The following is an 18104-nucleotide window of genomic DNA, read 5'->3' on the forward strand; positions in this document are numbered from 1 at the left end:
TCTGCAACGGAGGTCAGAGAAACTTGTAAGTGGGCTTTTAAACAAAGGAATGTGAGTGTGGAAAACTCTGGGCTGCTTTAAAGATGTGCAAACTGTTATATTTTCGGAACAGGCAGTATCCCATTGTGTACGGAGTGTACTGAGAATGCTGCTGAGAGATAAGGCAGGGGACGGCCTTTCATACTGACTTGTGGAGAGCCTTTATTGACATCCCACACTGTCTACTTCGTTACAGTTTTTAAACAGCATGTGTGAGAAGGACAGCTCCCCTACAGGACTCTTATGATAATTAATGGTTATTCTATAAAATGCCATCCGCAGTTTCTGCCCCATTAGAAATACTCAAATATGTTTCTTTCCCTTTCTGAGGGTGTCATAAACACCGTTTCATTCTGAGCTCACAGAACTGACACTCTCTCCCCTTGAATTGCCTGATAGTTTGTGCTCTGTATTCACAAGGTATATATTCTACTTTGAGATCAGACTTTATTATATTAGCCGTACCCCGAGGTTGGATGGCGTGTTTGTGTGTGTGTGTATGCGAAAAATGTTCATTCCTAACCTGCAGGATTTTTTTTTTTAATTTCAGTCACAAAGCGTGCATTTTTGACTATTTTGCAAGAGTAGAATGCCCATATCGAAATGTATTATGCATATCTCCATGAATTCCTTAGCAATACGTAACTACTTCAGCACTATCATAACTACTTCAGTACCACTATCTCCTTTTTAGTATTTAACTGTGACGCCAACTGAAATGGATTTCTAACACAATGACAATTATCTACTAGGTTCAGGAGACCACAGATGGAGTGATTTCTTTAGTCTTGTGTATCAAAGGAAGACCATACAAAACAAAACATTCCCATTTAAGATAACAGTAACATGATATTATATGTTCAAGTATAGTTGACCCTTGAACAACATGGGGGTTAGGAGCGTCCAACCTCTATGCTGTCCAAAAATGCATGTAACTTACAGTCGGCCCTTTGTATCCAGGTTCCTCAGTATCTGCAGATACAACCAACCACAGATCTGATCGTGTAGTCCTGTAGTACTTACTACTGAGAAAAATCCATGTAAAAGTGGACCCTTGCAGCTCAAATTTGTGTTGTTCAAGGGTCAACTGTATTTCAATCTGTTTTACATAAATGAATAGTGGTAAGTGCAAATCAGAAGAAACAGATACATACTTTGAGGAAACCGTGGGGGGTTGTCATTGACATCTGTCAGGGTGATGTTGACCGTGGTGGATCCCGAAAGCCCTCCAACTTGCCCAGCCATGTCTTTGGCTTGAATGACCACTGAGTAATGTTCTCTGGCTTCTCTGTCCATATTATGTAAGGCAGTTCTAATAACTCCTGTAATACATATTTTAAACAAAACAGTATGGATTATACATTAAATGAGAAGCAACATAGGTATCTCTCTCTTTTTTCTTTTTTATTTTAAGAAAAGTAGTTTTAACTGAAATGCTTTTGAGAGAAAACCAGGCTTCTGTGACAAACAGTACCTTGACAATGTTATTAAAACTGTCTCATCGAAATATTTATTTATAACCACGCATCCCCAACCGATCTATTAGAGGCAAATGAAGATACCCGTCTCTTGGCGGTCCTTGGGGTCACTGGCCTCTAGAGGGCAGCCCTGCAGTCCCTGCTCTTTCCTTCTGTTGGTGGCCTGAATATTTCACAACTCATTCTCCTCACAAGTGTCAGCTGAGATGTTTTGAGAAGACGTTAATTTTCCTCCTTACAGAACAATTTACATAGTTTTCTGAGAGGGTTGTCAAAGTTTGATGATGAAAAACACGGGCGGAGTGTGGACACTTGAACAAAGATTACAGGCAGGAGGCATTTTAACATTTATCAAGACTAAGAAACTGACTTTTTGTCAGGAAATAACAACTACACTAAGAACTAGATCTAAGTACACAAGCAAAATAAAGTGATGAGATTGGTTCCAAAACTTGCATGTAAAAGTCACATTCTTTGTCTTGTAGCACCAAAAAAGACATTTAATGCACATTCTCATTAATTAATACTGGATTCAATAAAGAGATACAAAATGTTATATATCCATATGTAGTCATGTGTAGGTAAACACACACGCACACATAAATTAGATAGCTTTGTCAATAAAGCCTTACATTTAGAAACTGAAACACATTTTCTAGCAGGTCAAGTTTATGCAAGGACTATCAAATATGTCTTAAAATAAAAAATTGTCCTCATATACATGAGCCATATTAAGCGTAAGCATATAAATATATAAGTATACATGTGTTTATATTTATATTTTATATTCATATAAATGTACAATATAAATATATTTGCTACTCCAAACATAGGTCACCATTTAACAACCACCTTTTTACCTTTATTCAAAACAGCTGGATCATGTCACTTTTGAGAAAGACACCAATGGCTTCCATCAAACTCACACCTGATGAGTTAGAAGCACAATTCACGGGACAGTGCCATTTATAATGACTGCCAACTATAGAGCTGGACAAACACTTTTGCAGACAATATACTGATATAATAGAAAATGGGTTTGTATATCCAAGTGGAAAAGATAGCATTTTAAAAATGGAAAGGACTAGTCAATCAGTTGTTTTGAATATAGAACACTTAACCACTTCCTTTTTTATTTTCACTGAATTGATTGCACGTGCAATGCTCTGAGAGGAGAGCCCCAGGCCCCAGGAAAAGAGATCCCCCTACTTTCAAAACTTGTGAACATATAATTGAGGGAACTTAGGAGAACTTTCCTGAAGCTAAATAGGAATGAAACTTATTCTTATCAAAAGAAATTATAATAATATGATAATAAATGATTCATCTAATTCATGCATATGAAAAAGCCTCAAGCAACCTTACTATAGAATGTTTTATCATATATGGTAATTATATAAGAAAAAAATAAATTGATGCAGAAATGAACAAGTTAAGAATTTATGAAAATATTTAATGAAAGAAATGTATACTCTCTGATATTTGAAAAAAAAAAATGCCATTCTAAAAAGAATACACTAGAAATGGGACTTGCCTCTGATGTGTAGCAGTATGAGATTACTGTCCAGGATGTTTTACAATGAAATCATTACAGTGATATTTGCAGAATATACATATGTGAAAATAAAATCTGTCATTAAAAAAGTGAATGATAGATATTTCTATGCAATTTGAACGTTATTCATTTCAGAGGATCAGGGAAGAGGAATTAGCACAACCCCTGTTTTACAGCATGGACTTTAATGATTTCATTGCAATTGCCATTATCTCCCTTCTTTTATAATACTGCTACTCTGACATGAAATGGGAAGAAATCTGTCCGCTAAATTTGCTTATGGAAAGAAAAGAGCATATCCAGAATTGACACATCCTTCTCAGAAACAATTGTTTAAGGGTTCGTTTAAACTCTTGGTTCTCTTGAGAATGGCTCAGTTGCATGTGTTTAGCTATGACCTCCCCTGAGTACACATAGGTAACTGGGGAATGTTCAGGCAAATGGCCATAGCAACATGATCCCTGTATATAATAATCTTATTCAAACATGTGGTCCAGATGCTTGTAAGTAGGGTAGTCTAGAACAGAGCTGATGCACAGTAACACATTTTTTCCTTTTAAGTAGACTTTATTTTCTAGAGCAGTTTTCGGTCCATAGTAAAATTAAGAAAGTACAGACAGTTACCGTGTACCCCTTTCCTCCTGACACACACAGCCTCCCAAGCTAGAACCATTCTGTATTAAAATGATGCATTTGTTACAGGTAATGAGCCTACATGGACACGTTATCACTCAAAGTACATAATTTATGTTAGGGATCATTCGGTGTTGTACATTCTATGGGTTTGGGCACATGTATAATGATATGTATCCATCATTGTAGTATTACACAGAATAATTTAACTGCCCTAAAAATCCTCTCTGTTCCACCTATTCACCCTCCCTCCCCTCAACCTTGGCAACCACTGATTTTTTTACTGTTTCCACATTTTGCCTTTCCAAAAAGTCATATAACTGGATTCATACAGTGTGCAATTTTTTTCAGATGGGCTTCTTCAATTAGTAAAAGGCATTTAAGGATCCTCCATGTCTTACCATGGCTTGATAGCTCATTTCCTCATTTCTTTTTAATGCTGAATAATATTCCTCTATTTGGATGTGCCACTCTTTATTCATTCACCTACTGAAGGACATCTTGTTTGCTTTCAAGGTTTGGTGATTATGAATAAAAGTGCTATAAACATCTGTGTGCAGGTTTTTGTGTGGACATAAGTTTTCAACTCCTTGAAGTAAATATCAAGGAGTGTGATTGCTGGATCTTATGTTAGGAGTCTGTTTAGTTTTGTAAGAAGCTGCCAGATTGTCTTCCAAAGTGGCTGTACCATTTTGCATCCCTACCAACAATGAATGAATTTCTGTTGCTTCACATTTTTGCCAGGTTTTGGTGTTGTCAGTGTTCAGACTATCACCATTGTATTAGGTGTATAGTGGTATCTCACTGATGTGTTAGTTTGCATTTCCTTAATGGCACATAATGATGAAAATTGTTTCATACGTTTATGTCCATGTGTATGTCTTCTTTGGTGAGCTGTCTGTTAAGGTCTTTTGCCCATTTTTAAAAATCAGGTTGTTTTCTTATTGTTGAGTTTTAAGAGTTATTTGTATATTTTAGATAACAGTCACCTATTAATAAGTCTTTTGCAAATATTGTCTCTCAGGCTATTACTTGTCTTCTCATTCTCTTGACAGTGTCTTTCACAGTTTAGAAGTTTTTAATTACTTTGAAATCCATATTAGAAGTTATTTCTTTCATCAATCACAACTGTGGTGTTATACCTATAGTCACAGCCTAAGATACCTAATGTCATCTAGATTTTCTTCTATGTTACCTTCTAGGAATTTTATAGTTTTATATTTAGGTCTGTGACACATTTTGAGTAACTTTTAGCTAAGAGTGTAATATCTGTGTCATTATTTTGGCATGTGGTTGTCAATTTGTTCCAGCACCATTTGTGGAAATAACAAATTTTTCTCCATTGTATAATATTTACTTCTTTGTCAAAGGTCAGTTGACTACATGCATGAGAGACAATTTCTGGGCTCTCTAATCTGTTCCATTGGTATATTTGTCTATTCTTTCATCAATACTACACTGCCTTGATTACTATAGCTTTATAGTAAATCTTGAAGGAAGGTACTGTCAGTCTTCCTAATTTGTTCTTCTCCTTTAATATTATAGTGTTGGCTATTCTGGGTCTTTTGCCTCTACATACAAACTTTAAAACAAGTTTTCCGTTGCTTACAAAATAACTTTTTGGGATTTTGATTGGTATTCCATTGATAAAGTTGAGAACTGACAATATTGAGTTTTACCTATCCATGGACATAAAATATATCTCCATTTATTTAACAATACTTCTTATTTGTTTCTTTCATGAGAGTTTTGTAGTTTTCCTCATATCAATTTCATACCTTTTTTGTTAGATTATACCCAAGTATTTCTTTTAGGGGAAGCTAACCTAAGTCATATTGTGCTTTTAAATCAAAGTCAACTTGTTCATTGCTGGCATATAGGAAAGAGATTGACTTTTATATATTAACCTTGTATCCTGAAACCTTGCTCTCTCAAGACTGCATCCTTGAAAATAACTCCCACTGTGGGAAATTGGGCAGAACGCACATTCCAAGGTCAGAGACGGGGATGCAGAGCCTCTGATTGCCTGGGTCCAGCTTGCTGGTCAACTGGCATTCACATCCTCTGGATGACCTCCCCCAATATCCATAACAACTACTACAGGTGATTCCAGTGTAAGTGGGTCAAAACTATGCTTTGAAAAGCCACAATTAGAAAGACGAAGTTCTGCCATTATGTATTCATACATTTCTTCACTTTTTATTGCCATCTTGTCATGTCAATAAAAGCATATATAAGGATATACACATGCGCACAGACAACAAACAATATGCAATAGTAATATACATTTTTCAGAATTGTGAAGCCTAAACTCATGTACAAGACTAGGATAAACTATATTTACACAGTCCAAATAAGAATTGATGTTTTGGTTTTTTTGTTTGGCTTTTCTGCCATGTACCCACAGACCCAGTAATTGTAATATAACTTATTTTTGTCTTCCAAATAAACATAATAAAGACTTACCACATGGCCTTTTTATTAAGTAAATTTGTGAAGAAAACAACTCAGAGCAGCTAAATTAATCACCATAAATTATTGCATAGTTTGTTTGTTTAAAAACAAAGAAAACTCTCCTCTTTTCAGTAAATGCTAGGTAACTGGTAATGGCATATTCTGAATGTTTGATATCTTCACTAGCAATGTTTACTTCAAAAATTTTAACGGGAATTGTTCCTCTTATTCTCCTGTGATGCTGGGTTGAATCAACAGGATGTCCTTACCCTTGTATCATTTTGTTTTGTTTCTTATTACTTTCCTTTTAAACAATTGTAGGTGCCCCACTGCCTGCAAATTACCTTCTGACTACTGCTTCCCAATCACGTTTCTATGTAGGGTCCTGTAACTGGGAATGACTCTCTGCTCAATACAGGCTCATAACATTGAAACTCGTCTGTGGTTATAAATATTACTCAATGAACCTGACTCACTAACCCACTTTGTGTTTTTGTTTCCTGACTGATGATATTCATATAGAGCAATAGACCCTCCAAAAATTTTTCTTGCACTTTACCCATTAAAAAGTATTTAAGATGGAAATATACAAACCTAGTTGATTAGATAACACCACAGAAGACTTCAAAATAAACCCCCTAAAAGTTTGGAACAAATAAACAAGCAGGACATTCAAATTCCTACAAAAACCTTCAAGGTACATATATTCATTTATAAGAAGAACTAGTAAATTTTCTTCCAGGTTTTAACTACACGTACTCATTTTGGCTCAATTGCTTGTTTTGCCTCTGAATTTGTTCAATCGTTCATTCATTCATTTAAAGTCTATTATGTCATTTTGTAATGTTTATTAAAATGTATTGGAGCCCTAGTGTTTCTCTAATGGGGCACAAGGGCCACTTAACAAAATCACATGAAGTGACAATTATCATGCAACACCAAGGGCACTATTTTAGACCTACTGAATCAGAATCTTGGGAAGTGGGCCCAGCATCAATCAATATTTGTGACAAGCCCCTTCTGTGATTCTCATGAGCAGTCCAATTTGAGATATCCACGTACAGTTGAGGACATATGATATCTGGCCTCAAGGTGTTCATATTTCATTGGAGGATCTGCTCATTTAAAATAATTAATATGAACACTGAGAGGTTTATAAATGTTTAGAAGTTTCAGTTTCTACACAATGACACTTAATATCTTGGCAGTAATAATTCATCTTTCCAACTACCTAATTGTGATGATCTAGGTACCTGGGAGATTTTTTATGTTATATATTAAATTGCTATTTGTTTCAACATTTCGTATATTATATGCTACTTCTATTCAACTACACACTATGAATTTTCCCTACTAACTTTGTAAAGATGATGTGGCTTCCATAAATTCCTGTCTACGTTGAAATAAAAAACATTCATACATTGAATCTATATGTATGCAACATTACCACAGTTTCAGAAATCTTTTTTCTTCATTTGTCACCAATCCAATGTATATTGAATGTGTCTCTGCTCTGTTTAAAATGTGGAATACAAAGACATATAGGATAGAGCTTATGACTTTAGAAGGTCATGATTAGAGTGTTTATAGACAGGGAAATAAATACGCAAATATGGAAAGTTAAGTAATCCTGCAAATAGATTTTATTAAATGGAAGACAAAACACAGACTTGGAAGGTTTTAGTTATCGAAATGGATGAGCATGACCAAGGAGTACTTTATGGGACAATGACAAGTTTGTAGGATATGGAAAGATAGATGGAGAAGTAGAGAATCCATGGAAAGGGGATCTGACATGAACAAAGGTGTGGATATAGAATGTGCATGGCTGTATCGACAACATTGGCTTCATTGGAAAACAACGGTAGAAGAATAATAGAGATTAGGTACTCATTAATACTCTCAAAATATTTCTAGGTTTTGTTCCTCAAGTGACTGAAAGTTTGAATAGCTCCGCTGATGCCCCTGTGGTAAGTCAAGACTGACTACACTTCACTACTGGTAAGTTGTTACAGGCTGTGGTTCGGCAGATGCATGGTTAGCTCTATGGATAAATTTAGCACATTTCAGATTCTAAAGCTTCAGTGGATAACTGATTAAACTTCAGAATTTTATTTATATTTTCACTATACTATATATTTTATTTTTAAAGAAAAAATATAAGATATATGAAACACCAGCATCTCAGAATTTAAAAAAAAATATTTAACTTCAAGCTATTACTCATGGAATTAACAATCCTAAATTCATGAATGTAGACATTTTTATGATTTAGTAGGAAGATGCAATTTTTCCTCCTCTAGATTTTTTTTCTTCCTACCATTAAAATGGACGGTGAAGCGTTTTATTTCTGGTGAGCAGAAAGGATGGCGAGTTCACAGGTTTTGAGTATGGGCTGTGACCTGGGCACTCTCTTCATGTATATAGCTCATATTTTTTCCTCATATTCTTCATGAGAGAGAAAGCTCAAAGCTTAAATAACTTTCTCCAGATCAGAAATTTGCAGAAGTTGAAATATAACCCAGGACTTCCTGACAGTAAATTCAGAATGCCACAGTGTCATTAGTTCAAGTAATGAAGTCCTTGACCTTGTAGACCCTTAGGAGAGGCTTGTACTATTGTGAAAGAGAGAGACAGGGAGGGGTGTGTTTGTGGAGGGGCAGAGAGAGAGAGAGAGAGAGAGAGAGAGAGAGAGAGGGAGGAGAAGAGGAGGTGAAAAGAAGCACAGTATTATAAAAAAATGGGCATTACCTTCTCTATGGATTTGGGGACATAGATCAGACAGATTCAAAGAGAATGTAGTTGTGTTTATGCATCAACAAATATGCTTCTGACCTATAAGGGTTTATTTCAATACTTTTCTCATTTTTGCATTATGCTTAATGTTTATATCTGTTATTAAGGTTTCAATGTGATCTACAACTTCCAAAGACCAGTACTTCTAGTCAATATATTTAAGAACCACACTGATAAAATCATAGGTTTGCCAGGGCATTTGTGAAGGCCAAAGATTCTATAGACTTGCAGGCTTTCAGCTGAACTACTCCAGTCAGCAAAAAATGTACTGAGACAGCACTGTAGGGAGAAAAATAATAAACTTCAAAAAAGGCTTCCCTGGGTGATGAAATTCCAGTGGTGATGATGATAACGTGATGATGATGATAGAACTACTGACAGTTATTAAGTATTTGTTAAGCATAATGAGGAATATTTATGTTAAATCATTAAATCCTCATGCTAAGTCCTCACATCAACTGACTATGGATGCTATTCATATTATCCCCTTTTTTTTTTATCAGAGGGATTGCAAGAACAGAAAGGTAAAGAAAAGTGTCCAAGGACAGATAGGTACCATACAGTCAGTATTTAATCCATGCAATTAGAATTCACAGCCTGCTGTCACAATCACTACCTTCTGAGCTTCTGATTCCTTGTGAGTAAATCGAGGAAAATACTGCAAAAGAGCCTGAAGTAGATTTTGGAAGAATGTCTGCATCTTAATAGTATGGTGTCAGAAGAAATCTCTGTTTCTCTTGGCTAGTTTGGGTCCTAATAGCTCTGGAATCAAAGTTCTGATTATAATCAAGGAGATGTCGGGAAAACGGTGGATACAATGGGTAACCAAATGATCTGACTCCAAAAGATGAGGTTTCAGCCTTTTGTTCAACAGGAGAAAGAGTGAGAAACTTAGAAAGTTTCTCATCTTGCTGCAAGTGGCCATTTATCTGTTTATGGTCTTTTTGCAGGGTATCAAATACCAGTACCATTAACTGTGGCTGGCCTATGATTGCTTTGACCAATACAGTACAGTGGAAGTGATAGTATGGCGATTTCTGCCCTGGACTTAAGAGGACTGGAAGCTATGTAGGAACTCCGAGCCTTCAGATAAGTAGTCTAGCTACCCTGCTAGAGACCACATAGAGAGGCCATGAGCTGGAAAGGGTTTGGGATGCATCTGAGCTCAGTTCCCCAGCTCTTCCCACTGAAGCACTAGGCATACGAGTGAACTCATATTTGAATGAGTGCAGGTGCCAACTGAATGCTACCAAGTAACACAGTCAGTGTCGCATGGATCAAGAAATTCCCCAGATAACTCCTGCTCAACTTCTTGACTTCCAAAATCACTGTTGTTCTGAAAGCTCTGAGTTGGGGTAGTTTGCAATGTCATTCAAATTTGGAATACACACACAGACACACACATAGAAATTTGCAAACATACATATATACATATAACTATACATACACACACACACATATACACACATATACATACATACACACATATGTACAAACACACACACAAATATTCCTCACATGGAAATAAATGATGGTTGGCTTTCTAGATCTACCCTAACACCATTAAACCAAGACTAGGTATTCCCTATATACTATATTCTCTTCTCTCTCCCTTATCCTCTCCCTTTCTCTTTCCTTCCTTCCCCTCCTTCTCTTCCTCCCACCCCACCCTTCTCTCCAGAGCTGGAGTGCATGTACACATACTATACAGAAAAGCCTATGTCTAAAGTACTACAGCTACGGTACATGTACACATATTTCATGAGTTCAGGTAAACATAGTATTTGGAAGATAAATAGAAGAGGGAAAATAAAACTGACCTTCATATAACTGATGTGTAATGAACACAGGGAATAAAACTTCCTGCAAACACTGAAATTATTAAGATTATCATCATCTGGTAATTTGTACTCTATGGGAGTAATAAAATTATATGTGATATATATATATATATATATATATATATATTTTTTTTTTTTTTTTTTTTTTTTTTGCGGTACGTGGGCCTCTCACTGTTGTGGCCTCTCCCGTTGCGGAGCACAGGCTCCGGACACGCAGGCTCAGTGGCTATGGTTCATGGGACTAGCCGCTCTGCAGCATGTGGGATCTTCCCAGACCGGGGCACGAACCCATGTCCCCTGCATTGGCAGGCGGGCTCTCAACCACTGTGCCACCAGGGAAGCCCTATATGTGATTTTTTTTTTTTTTTTTTTTTTGTGCGGGCCTCTCACTGTTGTGGCCTCTCCCGTTTCGGAGCACAGGCTCCGGACGCGCAGGCTCAGCAGCCATGGCTCACGGGCCCAGCCGCTCTGCGGCATGTGGGATCCTCCCAGACCGGGGCACGAACCCGTGTCCCCTGCATCGGCAGGTGGATTCTCAACCACTGCGCCACCAGGGAAGCCCTGTGATATTTTTAATTAAGAGAATTATATATAAATGTAATTTCAAACATTTATAATATCAGATAAAATATTTTATTACAAGATACTGAATCCAGATATACTCTAACTTAAATATAAATGTATTGTCTTGGAAAATAATAGTGAAATAATAAGAAAGAAATTTAGAAATCTAGTAGTCAAGTATAATTTTCCCAAAATAGCTTATTCATGTGGTTTATTAAAAATTTAGGGGCTAAAAATACAAACACAAAAAAGGAAACTAAGTTTATTATGTAGATATTCCTTGCTTAAATATTGATATATTTTTCTATCACTATGTTTATTTTTTTCTACAATATTTTTTTTTCTCTTTTGTTTTTTTCATATGATGGTTAAAATGAATTTAAAAAGATAAAATGCTTTATATAGGATTTTTTTGGGTCACAGAGGCTATTTAAGAAATGGTACTTAATATGATTATATCAAAAAACTTTGGAATATTTGTTTTTGAGACAACTATACTTAAGGGCATTTAATTAAGGAAAATACTAAAACATTGCTTTATAAAATATACATATACAAATGACCAACCAGTTCTATTAGTAATGGTCTAGTTGACAATAGACCTTTAAGTAACTCAAAATTGACAATTCCTCCTTTAATATCAATTTACCTATTCTGTCACCTGCTTTTTTGAATTTTCAAAGTTTTATTTTTTCTTTTAGAGAATGATTTTATTTTACGATGCATTTTATCATAATCTAATAATCTAAGAAGACATTACCATTTGCAATAAGCTGTATATCACAATATGCATGCTATACCTATGGATATATATGCATATATATTATCTACACGTTATACATATTACATACAGCGAATAGCAGTACTAAACAAACTCATGTGTCCAATCTATAAAGTTAGCCTTGAGTTTTCAAGGGTATGCATATAATATGAGTTGTATTTTCTTTGGCACATCATTTATGGTTGAATCCTTAAGGCACCTGTGGAGAACTCAAGTGACTATTAAGTGTCTTAGAATAAGAATAAGAATGGGGCCAGGATGATTGTAGTACATTCAAGGAACAAAATAAAAAGGTGCAAATATAATTGAAAAATATGGTAGAGTTGTCTTTAGGCTTTCAAGAATGCTCATGCATTCTTACTGCCTTTGATCTTTTAAAGATAAGTGTAAAGTGAAAATATCAATGAGGTATCACCTCACACCATTCAGAATGGCCATCATTAAAAAACCTACGAATAGGGACTTCCCTGGTGGTGCAGTGGTTAAGAATCTGCCTGCCAATTCAGGGGACATGGGTTCGAGCCCTGATCCAGGAAGATGCTACATGCCACAGAGCAACTAAGCCTGTGTGCCACAACTACTGAGCCTGTGCTCTAGAGCCCATGAACCACAACTACTGAGCCCGTGTGCCACAACTACTGAAGCCCGTGTGCCTAAAGCTCATGCTCCACAACGAGAGAAGCCACCGCAATGAGAAGCCCACGCACCCCAATGAAGAGTAGCCCCTGCTCGCTGCAACTAGAGAAAACCTACGTGCAGCAAGGAAGACCCAACACAGGCAAAGATAAATAAACAAATCAATCAATCAATCAATAAACAAACCTACAAATAATAAATGCTGGAGGGGATGTGGAGAAAGGGAACCCTCTTGTGCTGTTGGTGGGAATGTAAATTGATACAGACACTATGGAGAACAGTATGGAAGTTCCTTAAAAAACTAAAAATATGACCCAGAAATCTGACTACTGGGCATATACCCTGAGAAAAACAAATTCAAAGAGATACATGTACCACAATGTTCATTGCAGCACTATTTACAATTGCCAGGACATGGAAACAACCTAAATGTCCATTGACAGATGAATGGATAAAGAAGATGTGGTACATGTATACAATGGAATATTACTCAGCCATAAAAAGGAACAAAATTGAGTTATTTGTAATGAGGTGGATGAACCTAGAGTCTATCATACAGAGTGAAGTAAGTCAGAAAGAGAAAATCAAATAATATATGCTAATGCACATATATGGAATCTAAGAAAATGGTACTGATGAACCTAGTGGCAGGGCAGGAATAAAGACACAGATGTAGAGAACAGACTTGAGGACACAGTGAGGGAAGGGGAAGCTGGGACCAAGTGAGAGAGAAGCACTGACATATATACACTATCAAATGTAAAATAGATAGCTAGTGGGAAGCTGCTGCATAGCACAGGGAAATCAGCTAGGTGTTTTGTGTCCACCTAGAGGGGTGGGATAGGGAGGGTGGGAGGGAGACACAAGAGGGAGGGGATATGGGGATATATGTATATGTATAGCTGATTCACTTTGTTGTATATCAGAAACTAACACAACATTGTAAAGCAATTATACTCCAATAAAGATATAAAAAAAATCAAAAACAGAAAAAGTGAAAACATAAAATCAATCATTTAACTATGACAGTCCCTATAATTCACTGGAAATTTAAAAAATGATAAGAGATTAACATGTTTGACAGTATTTGGAGGGAGATTATACTGATAGTATAAATTTGACTAGTAAATAATTCAACTTTAGATGTCTGATAGTCATTAATTTATAGATACATTTGTTATTAACTTATGAGTGTCCATTGTGGCTTCAGTATCACTGAGAGGCAACATGGTAAGATCATGTGAACAGGGAAACTAATTATTAATATTAGTTACAAGCATAGTGGCATGTCACATAAAATAAAAGGAACAGGGGAGCGAGAAGATGGCGGAAGAGTAAGACGCGGGGATCACCCTCCTCCTCACAGATACATCAGAAATACATCTACACGTGGAACTTCTCCTATAGAACACCCACCGAATGCTGGCAGAAGACCTCAGACCTCCCAAGCTCCACAGTCAACTTGAAGTGCCCTGCGTCTGTGGAAAACCTGAATAGACAGCGAAATATCCCAAGTTGAAGAGGTGGACTTTGGGAGCAAGATATACTATTATTTTCCCCTTTTTTCTTTTTGTGAGTGTGTATGTGTGTGCTGCTGTGTGAGATTTTGTCTGTATAGCTTTGTTTTCACCATTTGTCCTAGGGTTAGACTGACCTGTTTTTTATTTTTTTGGTTTTTGTTTTCTTTAATAGAAATTTTTCTTCTTAATAATTATTTTTAATTTTAATAACTATATTTTATCCTACTTTATTTTGTCTTCTCCCTTTCTTTCTTCCTTTCTTCCCTCCTTTCTTTCCTACTTCCCTCCTTCCTTCCTTCCTTCCTCCCTTCCTTTCTTCCTTCCTTCCTTCCCTCCCTTCCTCCTTCCTTCCTTCCTTCCTTTCTTTCCTTTCTATTTTTTTCTCCCTTATATTTTGAGCCGTGTGGATTAAAGACTCTTGGCACTCCAGCCAGGTGTCAAGGCTGTGTCTCTGAGGTGGGAGAACCAACCTCAGGACACTGGTCCACAAGAGACTTCCCAGCTCCATGTAATACCAAATGGCGAAAATCTCCCAAAGATCTCCATCTCAACATCAAGACCCAGCTTCACTCAAGGACCAGCAACAAACAGTGCTGGACACCCTATGCTCAACAAAGAGCAAGACAGCTCTACAGCCCCATCCATTAGCAGAGAGGCTGCCTAAAATCATAATAAGGCTACCCCAAACATACAACCAGATGTGGACCTGCCCACCAGAAACACAAGATCCAGCCTCATCCACCAGAACAGAGGCACTAGTCCCCCCAACCAGGAAACCTGCTCAACCCACTGAACCAACCTCAGCCACTGGGGACAGCCGCCAAAAACAGAGGGAACTACGAACCTGGAGCCTGCAAAAAGGAGACCCCAAACACAGTAAGATAAGCAAAATGAGAAGACAGAAAAACACACAGTAGATGAAGGAGCAAGATAAAAACACAACAGACCTAACAAATGAAGAGGTAACAGCCAGTCTACCTGAAAAAGAATTCAGAATAATGATAGTAAAGATGATTCAAAATCTTGGAAAGAGAATAGACAAATTGCAAGAAACAGTTAACAAGGACCTAGAAGAAATAAAGAGGAAGCAAGTAACGATGAGCAACACAATAAATGAAATGAAAAATACTCTAGATGGGATCAATAGCAGAGTAACTGAGGCAGAAGGACGGATAAGTGACCTGGAAGATAAAATAGTGGAAATAATTACTGCAGAGCAGAAGAAAGAAAAAGGAATGAAAAGAACTGAGGACAGTCTCAGAGACCTCTGGGACAACATTAAACGCACCAACATTCAAATTATAGGGGTCCCAGAAGAAGAAGAGAAAAAGAAAGGGACTGAGAAAATATTTGAAGGGATTATAGTTGAAAACTTCCCTAATATAGTAAAGGAAATAGTCAATCAAGTCCAGGAAGCACAGAGAGTCCCACACAGGATAAACCCAAGGAAAAACACGCCAAGACACATAATAATCAAACTGTCAAAAATTAAATACAAAGAAAACATATTAAAAGCAGCAAGGGAAAAACAACAAATAACACACAAGGGAATCCCCATAAGGTTAACATCTGATCTTTCAGCAGAAACTCTACAAGCCAGAAGGTAGTGGCAGGACATATTTAAAGTGATGAAGGAAAAAATCCTACAACCAAGATTGCTCTACCCAGCAAGGATCTCATTCAGATTTGATGGAGAAATTAAAACCTTTACAGACAAGGAAAAGCTGAGAGAGTTCAGCACCACCAAACCAGCTTTACAACAAATGCTAAAGGAACTTCTCTAAGCAAGAAACACAAGAGAAGGAAAAGACCTACAAGAATAACCAGAAACAATTAAGTAAATGGTAATAGGAACGCACATATCAATAATTACCTTAAATGTAAATGGATTAAATGCTGCCACCAAAAGACACAGACTGGCTGAATGGATACAAAAACACGACCCATATATATGCTGTCTACAAGAGACCCACTTCAGAACTAGGGACACTTACAGACTGAAAGTGAGGGGATGGAAAAAGATATTCCATGCAAATGGAAATCAGAAGAAAGCTGGAGTAGCAATTCGCATATCAGACAAAATAGACTTTAAAAGAAAGACTATTACAAGAGACAAAGAAGGACACTACATAATGATCACGGGATCAATCCAAGAAGAAGATTTAAGAACTGTAAATATTTATGCACCCAACATAGAAGCACTTCAATACATAAGGCAAATACTAACAGCCTTAAAAGGGGAAATCGACAGTAACACAATCATAGTAGGGGACTTTAACACCCCACTTTCACCAATGGACAGATCATCCAAAATGAAAATAAATAAGGAAACACAAGCTTTAAATGATACATTACACAACATGGATTTACTTGATATTTATAGGACATTCCATCCAAAAACAACAGAATACACATTTTTCTCAAGTGCTCATGGAACATTCTCCAGGATAGATCATATCTTGGGTCACAAATCTAGCCTTGGCAAATTTAAGAAAATTGAAATCGTATCAAGTATCTTTTCTGACCACAATGCTATGAGACTAGATATCAATTACAGGAAAAGATCTGTAAAAAATACAAACACACGGAGGCTAAACAATACACTACTTAATAACGAAGTGAGCACTGAAGAAATCAAAGAGGAAATCAAAAAGTACTTAGAAAAAAATGACAATGGAGACACGATGACCCAAAACCTATGGGATACAGCAAAAGCAGTTCTAAGAGGGAAGTTTATAGCAATACAATCATACCTTAAGAAACAGGAAACAGCTCGAATAAACAACCTAACTTTGCACCTAAAGCAATTAGAGAAGGAAGAACAAAAAAACGCCCAAATTTAGCAGAAGGAAAGAAATCATAAAGATCAGATCAGAAATAAATGAAAAAGAAATGAAGGAAACAATAGCAAAGTCAATAAAAGTAAAAGCTGGTTCTTTGAGAAGATAAATAAAATTGATAAGCCATTAGCCAGACTCATCAAGAAAAAAAGGGAGAAGACTCAAATCAATAGAATTAGAAATGAAAAAGGAGATGTAACAACTGACACTGCAGAAATACAAAAGATTATTAGAGATTACTACAAGCAACTCTATGCCAATAAAATGGACAAACTGAAAGAAATGGACAAATTCTTAGAAATGCACAAGCTGCCAATACTGAACCAGGAAGAAATAGAAAATATGAACAGACCAATCACAAGCACTGAAATTGAAACTGTGATTAAAAATCTTCCAACCAACAAAAGCCTGGGACCAGAAGGCTTCACAGGCATATTCTATCAAACATTTAGAGAAGAGCTAACACCTATCCTTCTCAAACTCTTCCAAAAGATAGCAGAGGGAGGAACACTCGCAAACTCATTCTATGAGGCCACCATCACCCTGATACCAAAACCAGACAAAGATGTCACAAAGAAAGAAAACTACAGGTCAATATCACTGATGAACATAGATGCAAAAATCCTCAACAAAATACTAGCAAACAGAATCCAACAGCACATTAAAACGATCATACACCATGATCAAGTGGGGTTTATTCCCGGAATGCAAGGATCCTTCAATATACGCAAACCAATCAACGTGATACACCATATCAACAAACTGAAGGAGAAAAACCATATGATCATCTCAATAGATGCAGAGAAAGCTTTTGACAAAATTCAACACTTATTTATGATAAAAACCCTGCAGAAAGTAGACATAGAGGGAACTTTCCTCAACATAATAAAGGCCATATATGACAAACCCACAGCCAGCATTGTTCTCAATTGTGGAAAACTGAAACCATTTCCACTAAGATCAGGAA

At 36.6% G+C, this 18104-nt stretch overlaps 1 protein-coding gene across 4 annotated transcripts in view; it reads right to left on the minus strand.

Moving 5' to 3' along the window:
• CDH18 (cadherin 18) overlaps window positions 1-18104 on the minus strand; it is a 497768-nt gene that overhangs the window by 130904 nt on the left and 348760 nt on the right. For all 4 annotated transcript variants that reach the window (XM_067030818.1, XM_059061733.2, XM_067030819.1 and 1 more), the window contains one exon: window positions 1194-1361. In XM_067030818.1, coding sequence (XP_066886919.1) covers window positions 1194-1361 — 168 coding nt within the window. The remainder of the gene's footprint in view (window positions 1-1193; window positions 1362-18104) is intronic.

This window comes from Kogia breviceps, chromosome 4 (assembly GCF_026419965.1).
Source record: "Kogia breviceps isolate mKogBre1 chromosome 4, mKogBre1 haplotype 1, whole genome shotgun sequence".
Lineage (NCBI taxonomy): Eukaryota > Metazoa > Chordata > Mammalia > Artiodactyla > Physeteridae > Kogia > Kogia breviceps.